This window comes from Polyodon spathula, chromosome 12 (genome assembly GCF_017654505.1).
Source record: "Polyodon spathula isolate WHYD16114869_AA chromosome 12, ASM1765450v1, whole genome shotgun sequence".
In the NCBI taxonomy this organism is placed as follows: Eukaryota; Metazoa; Chordata; class Actinopteri; order Acipenseriformes; family Polyodontidae; genus Polyodon; species Polyodon spathula.
The window spans coordinates 4,694,931-4,712,930 of record NC_054545.1 but is presented as its reverse complement, the minus strand read 5'-3'; the positions used below and the strand labels follow the sequence as shown (position 1 = coordinate 4,712,930).

General features: G+C 39.3%; 1 protein-coding gene across 10 annotated transcripts in view; it reads left to right on the top strand.

Annotated features, from left to right (window-relative positions):
- The window catches only part of LOC121324812 (MAP/microtubule affinity-regulating kinase 3), a 50,493-nt gene that overhangs the window by 13,380 nt on the left and 19,113 nt on the right, over positions 1 to 18,000 (top strand). For all 10 annotated transcript variants that reach the window (XM_041267011.1, XM_041267012.1, XM_041267004.1 and 7 more), the window contains exons 4-5: positions 8,849 to 8,897; positions 17,063 to 17,128. In XM_041267011.1, the coding sequence (XP_041122945.1) occupies positions 8,849 to 8,897; positions 17,063 to 17,128 (115 nt within the window). The remainder of the gene's footprint in view (positions 1 to 8,848; positions 8,898 to 17,062; positions 17,129 to 18,000) is intronic.

The window sequence follows — 18,000 nt, the reverse complement described above, 5'->3', positions numbered from 1 at the left end:
AAGCACGTTTCATTGCGATTCCACTTGAAATGGCACAGCATGTCTTGCGTTCTGTGTTAGTGGACCTAGTATTTTTAGCGTCTGCTTATAGTAGTGTTCCGAATAGGAAAGGTGGGATGTGTTTCCTTAAATTCCTGTAAACCTCATATTATCAAATACAGTGAAATCCCTACATCGCAACCAACAGAGACTATGATCCTGTAAGCGAGTTGGTCCTAAAAGAGATGAAGGCATACCCAAGGCTATTTGTTATGTTACTTCTGTTTTTATGTAAATGTGGAATTCCAAACTTCCCCCACAACAGGCATATAGTGGAGCCCTTTATGTATGGTAGAGCTCTTCACATTCTAGATGTTTCAGAACATTTAGAGTCCTTTATTTTCAGTACTCGTAGCTCTGTCTACCCTTTTTGGAAGATTCCATTCCCATTGCTAGGGCTTCAGGGGCAGTCAAGCCTTCCAATCACGGGGCTACTCTTCACTTTTGATGAGCTAAATAAAATCCAACCTTTTATTTGCAGCAGCCAGATGATGCTAAAGGTGCTAACTCTCACACCCCCCTTCACACTGGATATGGGCCGTGATTATTGCCTTCATAGCCTCTACATTTCATTCAGCCTTCAGCACTGCAGAGTGACAGTATGTGCAGGCTAACAGGGCCAGTGTCCTTCTGGAGGTCCAAGTACCGTACAGCTGTGGCCATAGGTTTTGCGTCACCCTATATAATTAACATGACATTTTGAAATCTAACATAATGTACTATACTGCTATTATGGCTACCGATAGACTTTTCAATATAATTTTGTAATTTGTGAAATAAAATCTAAATGTCTAAATTATGTTTATAGTTTCTCAGCCCTAAAATTCTAGATGGTGCAGAACTTTTTGCCAGTGCTATACATGGTGGGACTGCAGTGGTTGCTGTGAATTCATTCACTGCTGCATGAATTAAACCAGAGTGCTGTTTTTAAGTATGTTAAATAACAGTAACTGTCACCAACAGTTTTTGAAGGAGGGTCACAACAAAATGAAAACTAATCTGAATTTTGTTTTTGCAAAGCGGACATTTCAGATTACACAGGAAGGTGACTGCTGCTTTGGGCATCGTGGCATCAAAGGAGCAGAAGCAACTCGTGCTGAGCAGACGGTCGTCTTTTTTGCTGTGCTACTGTATTAGTTGCTGTATCATTTTACTGTGTTGAGTACGGTAGTGATTGTAAAAGCTACTTTGAATTTGTCAGGGCAGTATGAGCCGTCAGTTTTTGCCATTTTTATCTTTGTATGATGGTTGAACTCTTTCAGTGTTAAGGGGTCGTTTTGATTTGCCTGTACCCCGCTTTGATAAGCCACAGCTGGTTTTTGTTCTTCTTTTTTAGAGTATTTTACAGCACCAGGGAATTTCCCTGGATTGCATCAATCCCTTGATTCTGTGTTTATCCTAGGACCCCTATAAATGTGTGGTTGATGTTATCTGTCTGTCTAATCTATCTATATGAAAAGCTGTGGCTTATCCTGGAAGGGTTTAGGTTAATCAAATCCAACCCTAAGTAACTTGTTAAAAAGACAACAATAACTAATGAATAGCTTTAAGTGTCTTGCATACAGATATTTTGGTTGGGGCATACCCAAGACTGGGACCGGTTAACCAGTTGGCTTTTTTAAAATTTGAGAATTTATAATTTGTCCTAGATTGACCCCCGATTTATCGTTTCTATGACCCTAGTTACACAGGCCTGTTATAAAACCAGCAATGACTCTTGGGTATAGCCTTTGCACAGTTGCCTTGCTATTGTAAAAGGTGTGGTTTTACTGGACCAAAATGGAGCAACTGCATTGGGTTACATTGGAGAATTTTTCCACTGCATTTTGACAGTGCTGCTTGTGGTATTCAGCTGTGCTGAACGACCGCAGTTACTCACGATGCATTCAGTGAGTGGGTGTAATGTTCTTATGCGTCATACAGTCTTGTTGGAGAAAAAAATCTTTTCCTGTCAGTTACATTTCCCTGATGATGAATATTATTATATTATGGGGCACAAATAAGGGGCGAAAGAATCTCACCCGTATGATATGTTGTGCTATATGTTATTGGAATCATCCGAGACAGACTGGGATAGGTTTAATCTGCAGGAAATCTTTTATTGCTTCTAAAATACAGAATTGTTGCATTATAATATAGATATGCACTGGTGGCATGCTGTTCATACTGTGTGCACACTAGACCCGCTTAGAACGGGTGCGGCAATGCCCCTTGGTGAAGGAGGCCAGTCTGGAAATGTTGGTCTTCTGCCCCCAGCGTGCAATCCTCCTGTTGTACCAGGTTAGGCGCTCTGTTTTTCTTCCTCTCACTGCTTGCATGCTGGGCTGCCTCTTATTTTCCTTTTAATCCTTACCACCGTTGACCTTTTAACCCGAGAAGGAGATTTAGTAGTGGTGGCAGGATAACAACAGGGCCACATAACTTCTGGAACTGTATGCCAATTCTTGATCTGTTGGTGCTGTTTAGTGTTTCTTGTTTTATTGCTCAAATTTTCCATTCAAACATGCTTACATGTAGAGTAACAGGTTAGTAATAAGTACATAGACACATTGATTATTATTTTTTTTTCCCCCAAAGTTAGATACATGTGCAGTTTAGTATCTTAACTTTATGGTTTGTATGTGTTTTATTGTATTTTCGATCTAGAAAAGCATTGAAAGCTTCCTCCCGTTTGAGCTGCTAAGTGTGTGCACTATGAATGAATGAAAAAAAAAAAAAACATTCCTTGGTACCTTCTGTGCTGAGTTGTTACAGAACCTTCACATGCACATTCATCCTATTTGTGTGTGTATGTATGTGTATGTATGTATGTGTGTTTGTCTGTAGGTGTGTGGGCAGTTGTACAGTAAGCTTCTCTCTGCAGTATTGTAATAGAGACAGGTCTGCAGCATTCTTTCTGCCTATTATAACAGAACTGCCTGAAGTGATTTCCAGTACTTCAGTGGGCTGTGACTGAAATGTGTGTCTAGAGTTTGCAGAGCATTGTCTGAGTAGTCTTGACTGCAGAGTACAGAATAGCTACTGCCACCCTAGCATGACTGAAATATTTCTCACTGAGGTGTTAGAAGTCAGTATAATATACATTTTAATACAGGTCCAAATGTAGGGTGTACTTAAAACAAGGGATTTGTTTTTTTTAGTGGAATTATACACGGCAGATACAGATTAATTCATTCTGCTGTTTTTAAATGTCTGTTACAGTAATGTAGAGCTCTTTTTTTTTTTTTGTTGTATCGAGTGTGAAGTGCAACATATTGGCAGCTTTTCACATCCTGGTGGTTGGCAATGTACAGTACACTGACGTGGTCCTGATTTTGGCAAGTGGGTACCCCTCAATGTAATTGAGTATCTCAGTTAGCTTTAAATTAATGGATGCATTCCTAGGGCTTCCACTAGCAAAGGAGTTCCAGCATGAAGCTGAAGTACGTTGCTTCAAAAGTAACCTCTTCCTACTGTAATATACACACAAATACATGATACAAAAATACTGCTAACACCCTAGATAGTGGCAGTATTAAGATCCAGCATTGTTTTTAGATTAACGTGTTGAACTGTAGTTGCTCCTGAAACGTACAGTATGGTAATCTGACACACGCAGTCTTGCTGTGTTATCAGGGTAGCAGCAGTAACACTTCCAGTTACTGTACAGCTTGGGGACCAAGAACAGCCTTAGATATTTTGAGTTGGTTATTTTCACGGTGTTAAACCCCATAATGTAAAAAAATAAAAATAAAATAAGGAAACTAAACACTTTTATAGCAAAGTTCTTGGTGTTCAGAGGCATCTGTCAAGAGGCAGGGACGCTCATAAATATGAACAGCTTTTGTAGTGTAGAGAAGCATTTCCGGTAGTTCCATTTACTTCATTCTTTGTAAACCTAATGGAACTCCCAACTGAGCCTGATGTGGAAAAATACAGGAGGGGGGGGGGATCCTAATTGTCAGGCATAATTGCATGCAAAAGGGTGTGCTATCCTCCAGTTTCTAGTTGCATGGAGAATGAGGCTACAGCTGCATCATTGAAGCACCATTGCAATCAGAGTAGGCAGGGAAGTATTGTCCTATTGGTCCTGTATACCATAGCAGGTGCATGTGGAGGCGGTGGTGTTACTCAGTGGTGAAAGATAAGGGAGTTAGGAGTGTTGTGCTTCCACAGCCAAGCTCTGCAGTTAGCCTTTTTTAAGTCTGCTAAATTTATTTATGCCTATAGCATCCCCGGAGCCATATGGCTGCACTACACAAGCTCTGGGATATAATCTACATAAAAACGTGACCGCAATATAACCCCCCAATTTAATATTTTAAATTCATGATCATGATCTACCCGTCTTAAACTCGTATTGCACTCTGCTAAATTTCCTACTCTGGAAAACCTAATCCTGATAACTGAACTTCAATGGGTATTTTTGTAGCTGCTAGAATTAGAACCAATTACATACTGTCACCTAGAGCTGTAACAAAGGGTACATTTTGACCTTCGAAGGCTCAGACCTGGTGAATGTTACCATAGCTACTACTAAAGTCCTATTTTTACAAGTAAGCCATGTAAATGGAGTAAAACATTCACATGTAGTTTAAAAATTCTTCATATAGAACAGTAATCATGTTTTTATAATTAAAATGCAAGTTGTTTATGTACATGTAATTGATGCTGCTTGTGAAACATATACAGTAGTGTTGGACAATAATGCAATTTTCTGTTACAGATTATCTGCTGTAAATTATCACAATAATAATGGTTGTCCCCTGAATAAATAACATATATAACATTTCTTGTAACAGTCTTGTAACTTGTTTTACAAAATCAAAAAGAAAACGGTGTTTCAGTTCATAATGCTTTCCAGTTCATACAAGTTCTAAATTGCGATTTTTTTTTTTCTAAAAATCAGCTGTTTGAACACCACCTCCTTTTTTTGCACAGTGCAGGATACCCCGATGTGTCCTTGTAACATTTATTCCCCTGGTTCCACCCTAGTCTGTTGAAAATAAATGCACATTTTCTTCAAAAAACAACATAGCTGAACACAATACTTCAGACTGGTTGAACATCTTTTTTGCAAACTGTAGACGAGAGGTGTTTCTATGGGTTTTTTCTGCCTTTCTGAAAGCAGTTCTTTGGACCGTGTAAAGGTTCCGTAGTGATGAGGTGCTGTGTGTGCTGGGTGCAGCGTTTGTTTAAGTTTGGTTTAGAACTCCCTTTGAATTCCTGGCTAGTGACCGAACCTTTGAACGCAGCCCTACTGTCAATACAACATCTCCTAATTGCTGGTTTTGTGTGTATTGTTAATTATAGCATTGTACAACTTTGTTTGTTTTTTTTAAATGCAGTCTTTTTTCTGCAATAATAAAAAGCAAACATGTAATTGGCACCAGCCCATTAAAGACTATTGGGGGCCTGCTGATCAGACTGTGGAGTTGGCGGCTGTCATTAAACTCTAGCCTCTCAAAGCCGTTGGCTCTCAGAGCTATTTCGTGGATGTGTACAGTTGGCAGAGCATTTTGACTGTAACTAGAGGTTGGCTTTGAATTCTTTTGAAGCCAGCAGCGATAAAAATCTTGTCTGGTATGTACTTTACTTGCCCTTATGGGTTGTGTTTTGTAGATGTTGCACTTCAGTATTCAAAGTCACAGACCATTTCAAACTAAATCTAGCGTGTGTGCAACTTGGCAGGGTAACTAGATACTAGCCAGATAGGACTCACTCGCTCCCCAATGGCCTCTTTTTGTGAATCGGCTGAGAATATGCTAGCATACAGAAACTATCCCCAAGAATTTTTTTTTTTTTTTTTTTTTTTTTTAAGAAAAGTGGCATTGGTCTCCAATAATAGCTTTTACTAATTTCTTCAATATGATTAAATATCTTCCTCTTATCAGTACAATTCTTGGTCCAATTGTAAATTGCCCTGAAATTTAACCTTATCCCTCCTTCCTGAAACAGTATCTGTTTTTTGTATTATATTATAGCAAAGTGCATTCAACATTGCAGGTTGGGTAAGATGCTCTCTGGGTCTTTTTTACAGCATGTTGCTGTCGATTTTCTTTTTCTAATCAAAAAGCAGACGCTGCAAAAAGTAGATTTTCAGCGCTTGGATAATTTAAGATCAAGGCACTGAAGTTTAGGTTAAATTGAGTAGTTTGTGTGGGAAGACATGCAGAGGGCATCATGGTTGCATGAGTGGGAACAGCATTTTTTCACTGATTTCATTAACCTTAATTAGCTTATTTTACTTTTTAATCGGTTCCTCTGACTAGTGCTTGATCCACACCACCTAAATAATGCACTGTCGTCGTTTTGGATGAAGTGACAGGCAGTCCAGTGGTTTCTGTGTGTGTTAATTGTTTTGTTACTTTGTTAAAGCTGGCACAACGTGACTTGTTTCTTGGGTAATTTTGAATGGACGTTTTTCAATGTCCTCCTTTGTGGAGAAAGAAGCACTTTTTTTTTTTTTTTTTTTTTTTTTTTTTTTTTGCCCATTACTGGATGAGCAGAGTACTTTTTTCCCTGGAGCTGGAGATTGTCCACAGGGAAGCGTCTTCCTCCCCCACGGTTCTCCCTTTGTGAGGTTAAAAGGCTGTCTGATTTGTGTCTCATTTTATGTATGTTCATTATTCTGGGGTCATCATGTCATCTCATCAAGGTTAGTGGGGGAGTGAGTGGGGAGTGAGTGGGGTGGGGGGGGGGGGGGGGGGGGGGATCAATGCCAAGTGTTGTATTATATTGAGAGAGGTTTGTCGAGAGCCAATCTGGATTATGTTTACTGGTGCAGGGCTTTGTGAAGGTGGACTTGTATACAAGGTTTATTATTCTACCAGCACTGTTGGCATTAAATAAGGGCTTTTAAAAGCAAAAGGAGGTCTCTTGATGAAAGGTTAATCAAATGAGTGGAATTCCCGCTTGGCAGCTACAGCTGCGTATGAAGATGTGTAATACTGTATGCAGTTCTCTTCTGTGAATCAGAGCTAGCCGAGGCTGCATTACATCATAGCCAAGATGCATGTGCACTGTATTACAGTACATGGAATTTGAAATGAGAGACTGTCAGTTGGGTGTATGTTAAAGTCACTGTTGTGTCCTGATACAATCTAAATGAATTTCATTCAAGGACACGTACGACCTGTATTCCTAAAAGCAGTTTCAGTTCAATTGGATGCTATTGGGAGATCTACCCGAAGCTTCCATTCTGTGTATTAAAAATAATTTGCAACCCCCCCCCCCCCCCCCCCCCCCCCCCCCTTATCTGCAGTAATCCTGGTCTGGGATTGCACTGGCATAGGGTGTCGCAGGGGGATTTTTGGCCATGACTAAATTTAGAAAACCATTGCAGAATTTAATTAACAGTGAAGTATTTGCATGTTTATTCAATGAGCTCTTCATTCTGCACTTGCCTGTAGTACTGTTGTCGGTATCAATATACGTACGGGTCTAATACAGTCTAGGTACACAGACGAAAAAACTAGGGCACGGAAGGACATAGGAAAGTTAGACAATAGCTGTTGAAACTGCTAACGGTTAACTTTTTTAAAGGAAAGTGGGTTGCACATTGATCCACTGTGCCAGGTCGTTTTACTAACAAACTGCTGACATACAAAAGGATGTCATTAGCTGATCTTTGTATCTCTTTCATTAATCTTTTCAGTATTCTTTCAATATACTGTATGATGCATTTGTGGTTTGTAGACAAATGGACCTTAGTATCAGCAAGCCCAGAATGCTGAGTCGACCCATCAAAGCATCCAGGTATTTATTCTTCAAATGTGAAAACTGTGAACTTACAGAAAAACGGGACACGTTAACTATGATTGACTTTTTTTTTTTTTAACGCAGAGAATACTAAAATTTCAAAGGAAAAATACAGGCTACATAATCTATTATCTGCGTGAGTGTATAGTATAGTGGTGGTCACTGAATATCATGTGGGACAGCTTTCCAATGTGTGTTTTCTTCTGTTTATAATGGAACTGCACTGGAGTATGTTGAACTCTATTCCCATGAATTAAAAGAAATGTGACGGGTTAAAGAAAAAATAAAGTTGCGCTGACAACTGATCCAGGGCAGTGAAGGAGGGCTTGCAATATTTTCTTGCTAATGAGGGAATCACCTTGCGGTTCAAAAGGGGTTTTGTTGGCTCTGAAGTGATCCACTGGTCATGAGTTTTGTGCCTCTGGGTTAGTGTTCTAATCCCTTTTTAAAGTCCCTAATCCAATCAGTGAGATCCTGGGTTTTCTCTGTAGTTATTGTTACTGTAGACTAGGACAGGAGCTGCTACAATTGATAGCTGTGCCTGTCTGTACTCCCAGTCTAATCCAGTGGTGGTCTCCTCTCCCACTCTTCCCCAAGTGTATCCTGTTGCACCACTTTTTATTTTACTGTTTTATTATTATTTCACATTATTATTGAATATCCTCAGGCTGGTAGTCAGGCTTTAGGTCACTTTAGGACTTTGTTTGTACAGCACATTAAATCCAATTAATCTGTCAACTTATCAGTTAATAAATGCATTACCCTATGTAAAAATATGTACTGTTTGCATTTTATTCAGCACCAAATTGGGAAGTTAGATAATGAGAAGTAATCTCCTGTATTTCCCCCTTTTTTCCACCTCCTTTTATTAATTGTATGCGGAAGTTAATAAAACCATCTAAAGCAAAATAGATTTTGATGTATTTTACTCCTTTTGAATACATGCCGTCATAATAAAACTTGTAACAAGGCCAAAACAATGCTGTCAAGAGATTGAGATTAAACAGAAATATAGAGAATTATGTTTTGCAGTATTTATTTTTTAAATCTCTCCATTTTTTTTCCCCAGCTTTTCAGGGAAGTAAGAATAATGAAGATTTTGAATCATCCAAATATAGGTAAGTCATTTTTATTTAATAACTAAATGTAAAGTTTAATGGCTCTTAGTTGTTTAGTTTCACCTTTATGTAAATGAATGTATGTTTCAGGTATATCCTGTATGTAAATGAATATCCCCCAGCACCTGGAAGGCACCAGCTTAATAACTAACCCCACAATACACTGGGTGGCACTGTGCTGCTGGTGTGTCCTCGGACAGCGTACCAAAAACCTGGCAATCTAGATAGGACAGAAACTGGATCTACTGAGGTTGATGAGACAGGAATCCAAGGTGATATGGCTGCAACATTGTTCATTCAGTTGCACCTTTCCCCTTTCTTCCTACATTCCCAGAGACTCCCAGAGAAGAACACATTAGCTGTTTTTATTTAATAGCTTGCTGAGGGGTCTTTTGAACACCCTAATAAAAGGTTGCATGAAATGCAAAGTGTAAACAGGTTCTGGCCCTGGAGTGGGTGTGCTGTGCTTAGTGGGCACAGTAAATGTGACAGCCCTTTGCTTGGGAAGCCTCATGGTGAGATTCAGGGTCCTGCTTGTCAAGCTGTCTTGACTATTGTGGGATGCTGTATGGCACTGTAAATGTGGCAGCCTGGTTCTGGTGTGATTAGGTGCTTCAGAGTAGTTTGATAAAAGCTGCTGAATATATCTTGCACTGGTGGAGTTGGCCGTAGTATGCCTTCGGTTTTTGGTCTTTCAATTCTTGGTCTTTTCAAGGTCTTTCAATTCTGTTTTTGAAACCCACTTGACCCAGTCTTTACTCAAGTGAAGTGTACGTTTGTAAAGTGCATCGCCTCATCTGATTAGTAAATGCACATGTCCCTGCAACATGTGCTCATTAAATATTTCAAGAAGTTCAAACCTTCTGATACTCGGTAAAGGCAGAGACCGGAGATAGGCTTTAGTCATTAATAAAAAAAATAAAACACTAATAAAAGCATTTATTAAGAAGCTGAACGCTGTCAAAATCAGTGATGCCTGTAGAAAATGATCATTTGTCTGCTTATGTTTTGGTACATGATTAATTAAACAGTGGACTATATTGTGGTAATCCATTTCACATAAAAATAAATAAAAAATTAAATCCATGTATTTATACTGGGTGGATTTTCTGCCTGAACCATCTACAGATGAAAACTATTTCATCCCAAGACACTGTTGAGTGGACTGGTTTTGCACTGTACACATCTGAAGTGTTTTTTTTAAGTAAAAAATTACAATATAGTGAATTAACATATCAGTTTTCGGTGTAAAACCACTGGTGTGTTTAAGAGGAGAGACTGCCCCCTGGTGGTCCACTGAACTTCATGTAGCAACAGGTACTCATTGGCGGTCTCATCTATGGACCAGACCTAGCCTTGCTTTGGCTGACAAATTCTTAATCCCAAATTGTGTGGCGACCATGTTTTTAAAAGGATTATTCTTCCTAGAAAACAAGTGTGTGTGTGTGTAATGAGTTGGGGAAATTAACAGATTGTGAAGCTATATTTTTGCTTGAATGCATTTCAAAGCAATATAATCTTCATTGCCTCCAAGGGTTCATTTATAATTTCACACTGAGCTGGTGAGTTTATTTTTGGCAAATGTACAGGCTGCTGGTGTCACTTTCAGGATGAAGTTCTAATCTCATTTTTACATATAATGGAAGTTTTGTTTATATGTGATGAGGATGACTAAACTGAAATACAGTATGCCTATGGTTTTTACCAGAAATACTTTCCCCCAAAAAAATCACCCTTAAATATTCAGTGGTTATGATTGTGCCGTTTGAACAATTGCTGATGAAAAGAAATGTAAAGCTAAAGTCTGCTCAACCCAAAATAAAAGCATGGGAACAAATCAGCCTGTCTTCACAAAGCGTCAGGGATTGGTTAGACAGAACAATCCCTCTTTGTGTCTGGTTGCACAATCAGCCTGAAGGATTGAGGAAGATTGGATTTGTTTGGCTTGGTTTGAGTGCTTTACAGAGCGCTACGCTGGGATGTGCTCGGGGCTGCTGTGCTGTAGAAATCATGAACATAAGAACATAAGAAAGTTTACAAACGAGAGGAGGCCATTCGGCCCATCTTGCTCGTTTGGTTGTTAGTAGCTTATTGATCCCAAAATCTCATCAAGCAGCTTCTTGAAGGATCCCATGGTGTCAGCTTCAACAACATTACTGGGGAGTTGATTCCAGACCCTCACGATTCTCTGTGTAAAAAAGTGCCTCCTATTTTCTGTTCTGAATGCCCCTTTTTCTAAACTCCATTTGTGACCCCTGGTCCTTTTTTCTTTTTTCAGGCTGAAAAAGTCCCTTGGGTCGACACTGTCAATACCTTTTAGAATTTTGAATGCTTGAATTAGGTCGCCACGTAGTCTTCTTTGTTCAAGACTGAACAGATTCAATTCTTTTAGCCTGTCTGCATATGACATGCCTTTTAAGCCCGGAATAATTCTGGTCGCTCTTCTTTGCACTCTTTCTAGAGCAGCAATATCTTTTTTATAGCGAGGTGACCAGAAATGAACACAATATTCGAGATGAGGTCTTACTAGTGCATTGTACAGTTTTAACATTACTTCCCTTGATTTAAATTCAACACTTTTCACAATGTATCCGAGCATCTTGTTCGCCTTTTTTATAGCTTCCCCACATTGTCTAGATGAAGACATTTCTGAGTCAACAAACTCCTAGGTCTTTTTCATAGATTCCTTCTCCAATTTCAATATCTCCCATATGATATTTATAATGTACATTTTTAATTCCTGCGTGCAGTACCTTACACTTTTCTCTATTAAATGTCATTTGCCATGTGTCTGCCCAGTTCTGAATCTTGTCTAGATCATTTTGAATGACCTTTGCTGCTGCAACAGTGTTTGCCACTCCTACTTTTGTGTCGTCTGCAAATTTTAACAAGTTTGCTTACTATACCAGAATCTAAATCATTAATGTAGATTAGGAATAGCAGAGGACCTAATACTGATCCCTGTGGTACACCGCTGGTTACCACACTCCATTCTGAGGTTTTTCCTCTAATCAATACTTTCTGTTTTCTACATGTTAACCACTCCCTAATCCATGTACATGTGTTTCCTTGAATCCCAACTGCGTTCAGTTTGAGAATTAATCTTTTGTGCGGGACTTTGTCAAAAGCTTTCTGGAAATCTAAATAAACCATGTCATATGCTTTGCAATTATCCATTATCGATGTTGCATCCTCAAAAAAATCAATCAAGTTAGTTAGGCACGATCTCCCTTTCCTAAAACCATGTTGACTGTCTCCCAGTACCCTGTTACCATATAGGTAATTTTCCATTTTGGATCTTATTATAGTTTCCATAAGTTTGCATATAATAGAAGTCAGGCTTACTGGTCTGTAGTTACCTGGTTCAGTTTTGTTTCCCTTTTTGTGGATCGGTATTACGTTTGCAATTTTCCAGTCTGTCGGTACCACCCCTGTGTCAAGAGACTGCTGCATGATCTTGGTTAGCGGTTTGTAAATTACTTCTTTCATTTCTTTGAGTACTACTGGGAGGATCTCATCCGGCCCAGGGGATTTGTTTATTTTAAGAGCTCCTAGTCCCTTTAACACTTCTGCCTCAGTTATGCTAAAGTTATTTAAAACTGGATAGGAACTGGATGACATGTGGGGCATGTTGTCAGTATCTTCCTTTGTAAAAACTTGTGAAAAGTAATCATTTAATATATTTGCTATTTTTTTTTCTTCCTCTACGATTTTGCCATTTGTATCTCTTAAACATTTAATCTCCTCTTTGAATGTTCTCTTGCTGTTGTAATATTGGAAAAACATTTTGGAATTGGTTTTAGCTCCCTTAGCAATGTTCATTTCTATTTCTCTCTTGGCCTTTCTAACTTCCTTTTTGACTTGCGTTTGCAGTTCTGTGTACTCTTTCTGCGTACTTTCTTTTTGGTCCTTTTTTAATGCTCTGTAAAGTGCCTTTTTTCACTGAATATTTTTTTTAATTGATCTATTAAACCATTTTGGCAATTTAGTTTTACATTTAGATTTGTCTACTTTAGGGATATAATTGTTTTGCGCCTCTAGTACTACATTTTTGAAGAACAACCATCCTTCTTCTGTGGGTGTTTTCTCTATTTTACTCCAATCTACTTCTGTTAGTCTCTGTTTCATACCTTCATAGTTTGCTTTTCTAAAATTGTAAACCTTAGCTTTAGTCATTACTTTTGGGGATTTAAAAAACACTTCAAATGAGACCATGTTGTGGTCTGAGTTTGCCAGTGGTTCTCTGACCTCTGTTTTAGTTATTCTATCTTCGTTATTTGAAAAGACTAAATCAAGGCATGCCTCCCCTCTAGTGGGTGCCTTCACAAATTGTGTTAGGAAGCAGTCATTTGTCAATTCCACCATTTCTGTTTCATCCTTCGCGCTACCCACCGGGTTTTCCCATTTTATTTGGGGGAAGTTGAAATCCCCCATTAGTATGGCTTCTCCTTTGCTACACACATTTCTAATGTCATTGTATAACAGATTATTGTGCTCACCGTCTGAATCTGGCGGTCTATAGCATGCTCCTATTATTATGCCTTTTGAATTTTTGTCTGTTATTCTGACCCATATTGATTCGGTTTTATTTTCTTTGTCCAGGTTTAACACCTGGGCTTCAAGACTGTTTATGTATAGCGCTACCCCTCCTCCTCCTCTTCCCACAAATATTATATTCGTCCCCATCACTCTCAGATAACCACGTTTCTGTAACACCTATCACATCATAGTTACCTGTTAGTGCAGTAGCTTCAAGTTCTAGAATTTTGTTTCTGATACTTCTAGCATTTAGATAAATACATTTAATGGTTGTCTTACCTGAGTTGTTGTTCTTGTTTTGATGCGGTCTCCCTTCTGTTTTTTTGTTGATTTCTCCCCCCTTCCTTTCTAGTTTAAATGCTTCCGAACCTGCTCGAGGATCTTTTCTCCGAGTAGACTAGTTCCCTTGTTATTTAAATGCAGTCCATCCCGTCTATACAGATAGTCCTCGTTGTAGAATGTGGTCCAATGATCAAGATAGGTGAAGCCTTCCCGTGTGCACCACGTCTTCAGCCATGCGTTTTGATTAATTATTTCCAGCTGTCCATATGGTCCTTTGCAAGGTGCGGGTAGTATACCAGAAAATACCACAGTTTTGGTTTTCTCTTTTAATTTCCTTCCTAGCTCTCTGAATTTGTTTTGCAGGGATTTTGGTCTGTCTCTTCCAATGTTGTTTGTACCGATGTGGACGACTACTACCGGGTTGTCTCCTGTTCGTTCTAGGAGCCTGTCCACGTTTTCAGTGATGTGCTTGACCGAGGCTCCCGGAAGGCAGCACACTGTTGTAGTAAGGGGGTCCAAACTGCGAATTGAACTTGCTGTGTTTCTCAATATGGAGTCCCCAACAATCATGACCTCCCTTCTTTTTGCTGTCTGGTCACCACTGTCAATAGGGTCCTGGATGTTGTTCCTTTCATTCTCTTGTTGTTGGTTCTGCTCATCAAAATTCTGAAGTGACTCAAATCTGTTGGTTGTTTTGATTTCTGGTGGTTGTGTTTGACGAAGTTTCTTTTTTTCCCTGCTTCTGCCTACCTGAACCCAGCTGTTCTGACCTTCTATCTCCCTGGTGGCTTTCAGTCTGTTAGGGGTGATGCAGACTTCCATGAATTGTGGGTGTGCCAGTTCCTCAAGATCCTGTTGCTGTCTCACTTCTTCCAGCTCCATTTCTAGCATACTTACTAGTTTATGCAAATCCTGGATCGCGCGGCACTTTACGCACAGTTGGTTTAGCTCCGCTGGGTTTTCTCGGATTTCCCACATCAAGCAGGTGTCACAGATTACTGGCTTGAAGACCATGTTGAGGTTTTTTTTTTTTTTTGAAGTTTAGTTTCTTCTGCAGCCGTCAACCTGCTTTCAAATTGCTTCGAAACTGCTCTGTACTTTTCCACGCCTGTACTTCTCCCACTCGCTGTCGCTTCCACTCGCTGTCGCTGGGAAGACTGCCTCGTTCCTGGAAGCAGGACTCTTGGGTTCTTGGTCACCAAAAACCCCATACATGTTTTCAAATGTTAACTTTTCATTTCAGTGTTTTAATTTTGTAATCTGCCCGGTTTCCACTTAATTTAGCAGCTGGCAGGGTTTAAGTCAAGTCACCTGTTATAAACATGTGGCCACGCTGTCTTGTGCGCACACATGCCATGTGTGAACTACCACCTGAGAACTTCATGCTTCTGTCAATCCTTTTAGGAGGGAATTAGGCACCCTGCCACAGTCTATTTACTACATTGCATAAAGGGGGAGATGTCACTGAATTTTATTAACTTGTGTTACGATCTCAAGCAAGATAATTCATATCTGCAGTCTAGACATATTATACATAAAGAATTGCAGGACTGTTCTCATATCTGCGACCCTAACCATGCTATATTTAATTAATCTGAACAACAATAAATACATTAACACACAACTCGGTGATATGTAAAATGTAAGGTAAAGAAGAGTTAGTTTTGCCGCAATGTAAAGAACATCAGTTTTTGGAAGTGTTTAGCATTGTTACACTGATCGTAAGACAACATCCCGCTCTATGGCTTTGGTATTTGAAATGGTCAGAAAGCAATCCATTGATCTGTAACAATTACCCCCAACAATTACCCCCAAAGAGGCCACATTCTATTAGAAAGCTTCAGCTGAACCCCTTCAAAACACTTTTTTTCTAGCACGCAAAATCACTGTTTTTAGTGATCATTTCTGGGATGTGGTGCATAGAAATACTGAACACTGCGTCAAGTCGCTGTATAATATGTGATCTGCGATTGGTAAGGCTGTAATTTTCTTAATAAATAGTAAGAAGTTAAGATGTTTGCACAAAATGTTGTTTAACCTTCCTTAAAACTTTGTCAGCTGTCTGTCGTGTTTCAAATCCAACGCATAAAAGCAAGAAATGTGGTGCTCACAGAGTAAAAGGAAAGGTGATGCTCCTGATTCGTGTCTGTGGGTGTTGAGAGCGTTTCTGTGAGTATTTTAAGCACACTAAAATACCGACACATCACACCAGCTGATGAGTATTTTTAAAAGCTCCCTGATGATTCAGTGAGGTGTTTCTTACTCATGAATTCAGTATGCCATCCCACGGGCAGCTATTCAAGCTTATTTTTTTGTCAGGATTTTATAATTCTAGTCAAGCTGCCGGAGTGTAGGATTTTAAAAGAAGAGCTAGAAATATTTTACATTTTTGGTTAGGGATATTCAAACTGTAAATTTTTATGCATTTCTTTGTGAAATTAATTACTAGAGTCATTTTAGTCTGATCATCTTCCTGTAAAAACTTGATCATGATTTAATTAAAGCAAGGTAACCCTTTTATGAATGCTTTGGATCAGATTTAATTGTGTAAATAATGTAATTGATATATATATACTAATAAATAAATATGTAATGCAATAGTAGGCTGTACAAAAAAATTTTAAAAAAAAAAAGGTGGTTAAAACATTGGACTTACTGTAAATAAACCACTGAGCATTGATTCATTTTTTGCTGTGTTTGTATACAGTAGTTCTCTTTTTATGCTTGTTACGTAACATTGTCCATTCTCTTAGGGTGTCCGTTAACAGTGCTGGCTTTAGTACTGACACGAAAGAGTACTGCTTCAATCCATAGCCGAATAAGCCCCCAAAATGGTGGGGGGGGGGTTCATACTGGCAATAAATGGCTGAAATGAGTATACTGCCTGTGCTATTAAAAATACGTACAGAAAGACGAGAATTGTTGCTATAGCTCATGTTAGGAATTTGTGTCGGAGTTGTGATGACATTTCGTTTTATTCTGTAGCTATAAGTTACTGAAAGTACCATCATCTCTGGGAAATAACAGGACACTCGTCTGTACATATTGCCACAGCGGGTGGTGTGTTTTACACTGGCTCTAATTTTGTATTCATTACATTGAAGGGGATGTATGATGTTTTCGATACACAATGTTACCTAGTGAACAATTCCCTGGTTCTTGACTGAAAGTTGTCAATCTCCAAGGTAAGTACAGCAAGCCCCACGTCTGTGTGCTCTTCAGCAGGTGACGGGAACAGCCGTCTTTCTTAACGACGCTTTCAGCTTAGAAGGTTCTGAGTAGGGAAAAGACTAAAGTGTTTTTTCCATGTAATTTTTATATATTCTTTTTTCCCTCCCCAATAGTGAAATTATTTGAAGTTATTGAAACAGACAAGACTCTTTACTTAATAATGGAATATGCCAGTGGAGGTGAGTGTAAATCTTTAATTTTGAATTGCATTGTTATTGAGTGATATATGTTTTGGTTTTCTATACTTCAGTAGTGCAGCACTGCTCCATCGTGCACCTGCAGATTGTAAGAGGCTCAGAGAAAGCACTGGTGGTGTTCACTAGTTGACTGCAGATTGGGTTTTGTATGCAGCTTGGGAAGGAAGTGAAATGTTTTTGTCCGGCTGGGGTAGCTCTGTTCCAAATGGTTCGCAGAACATGCGATGATACAACTCAGTATGACACTAATTAGCACAAATAGCAACAAGAAGCAAAGGGGTCTGTGGTGCCTCAGTGAATTGGCAATGGGATCTGAAGCCTTTCACTTCGCCGGTTCAAATCTATCAGCAGTGATCGAAAAGTCGATCAGGTGGAAGTTTGTTGCCTAGATGTGAAATGACTTCTGTTGACCTGTGCCCAGTCCACGTCACACCCACCACTGCCACCACCATGATCATTAATGGGCACCTTGACAAGCAATTTCATACAGTACCATGTATACAGAACCTCCCTTGCACCCTCAGAGAGTGGTCCTTCCAGGGATGTTAAGGCACACTAACAGGAAAGTGTTGAAGCCTGTATCACCAGTGTCTCATCACAGTATAGGATAGTCTGTATAGGTTTAGATTGAAATATATTTACATAGTAGAGGTTGGGAAGGCAGGCAGGTGGCAGGCACATACTCTGTCCTCCTAAGCTGGAGCTGATCAAGAAAAGATGGGGAGTTTAAATTGCCATTGCTGCCAATCTGCACCAAAATGATCACAAAGAGAAGCAGATCCTTTGTCAAAATTTGTTCATTTATTCCATTGCAGTACGTAATTATACTGAACCCCTACCGCTGTATAAACGTC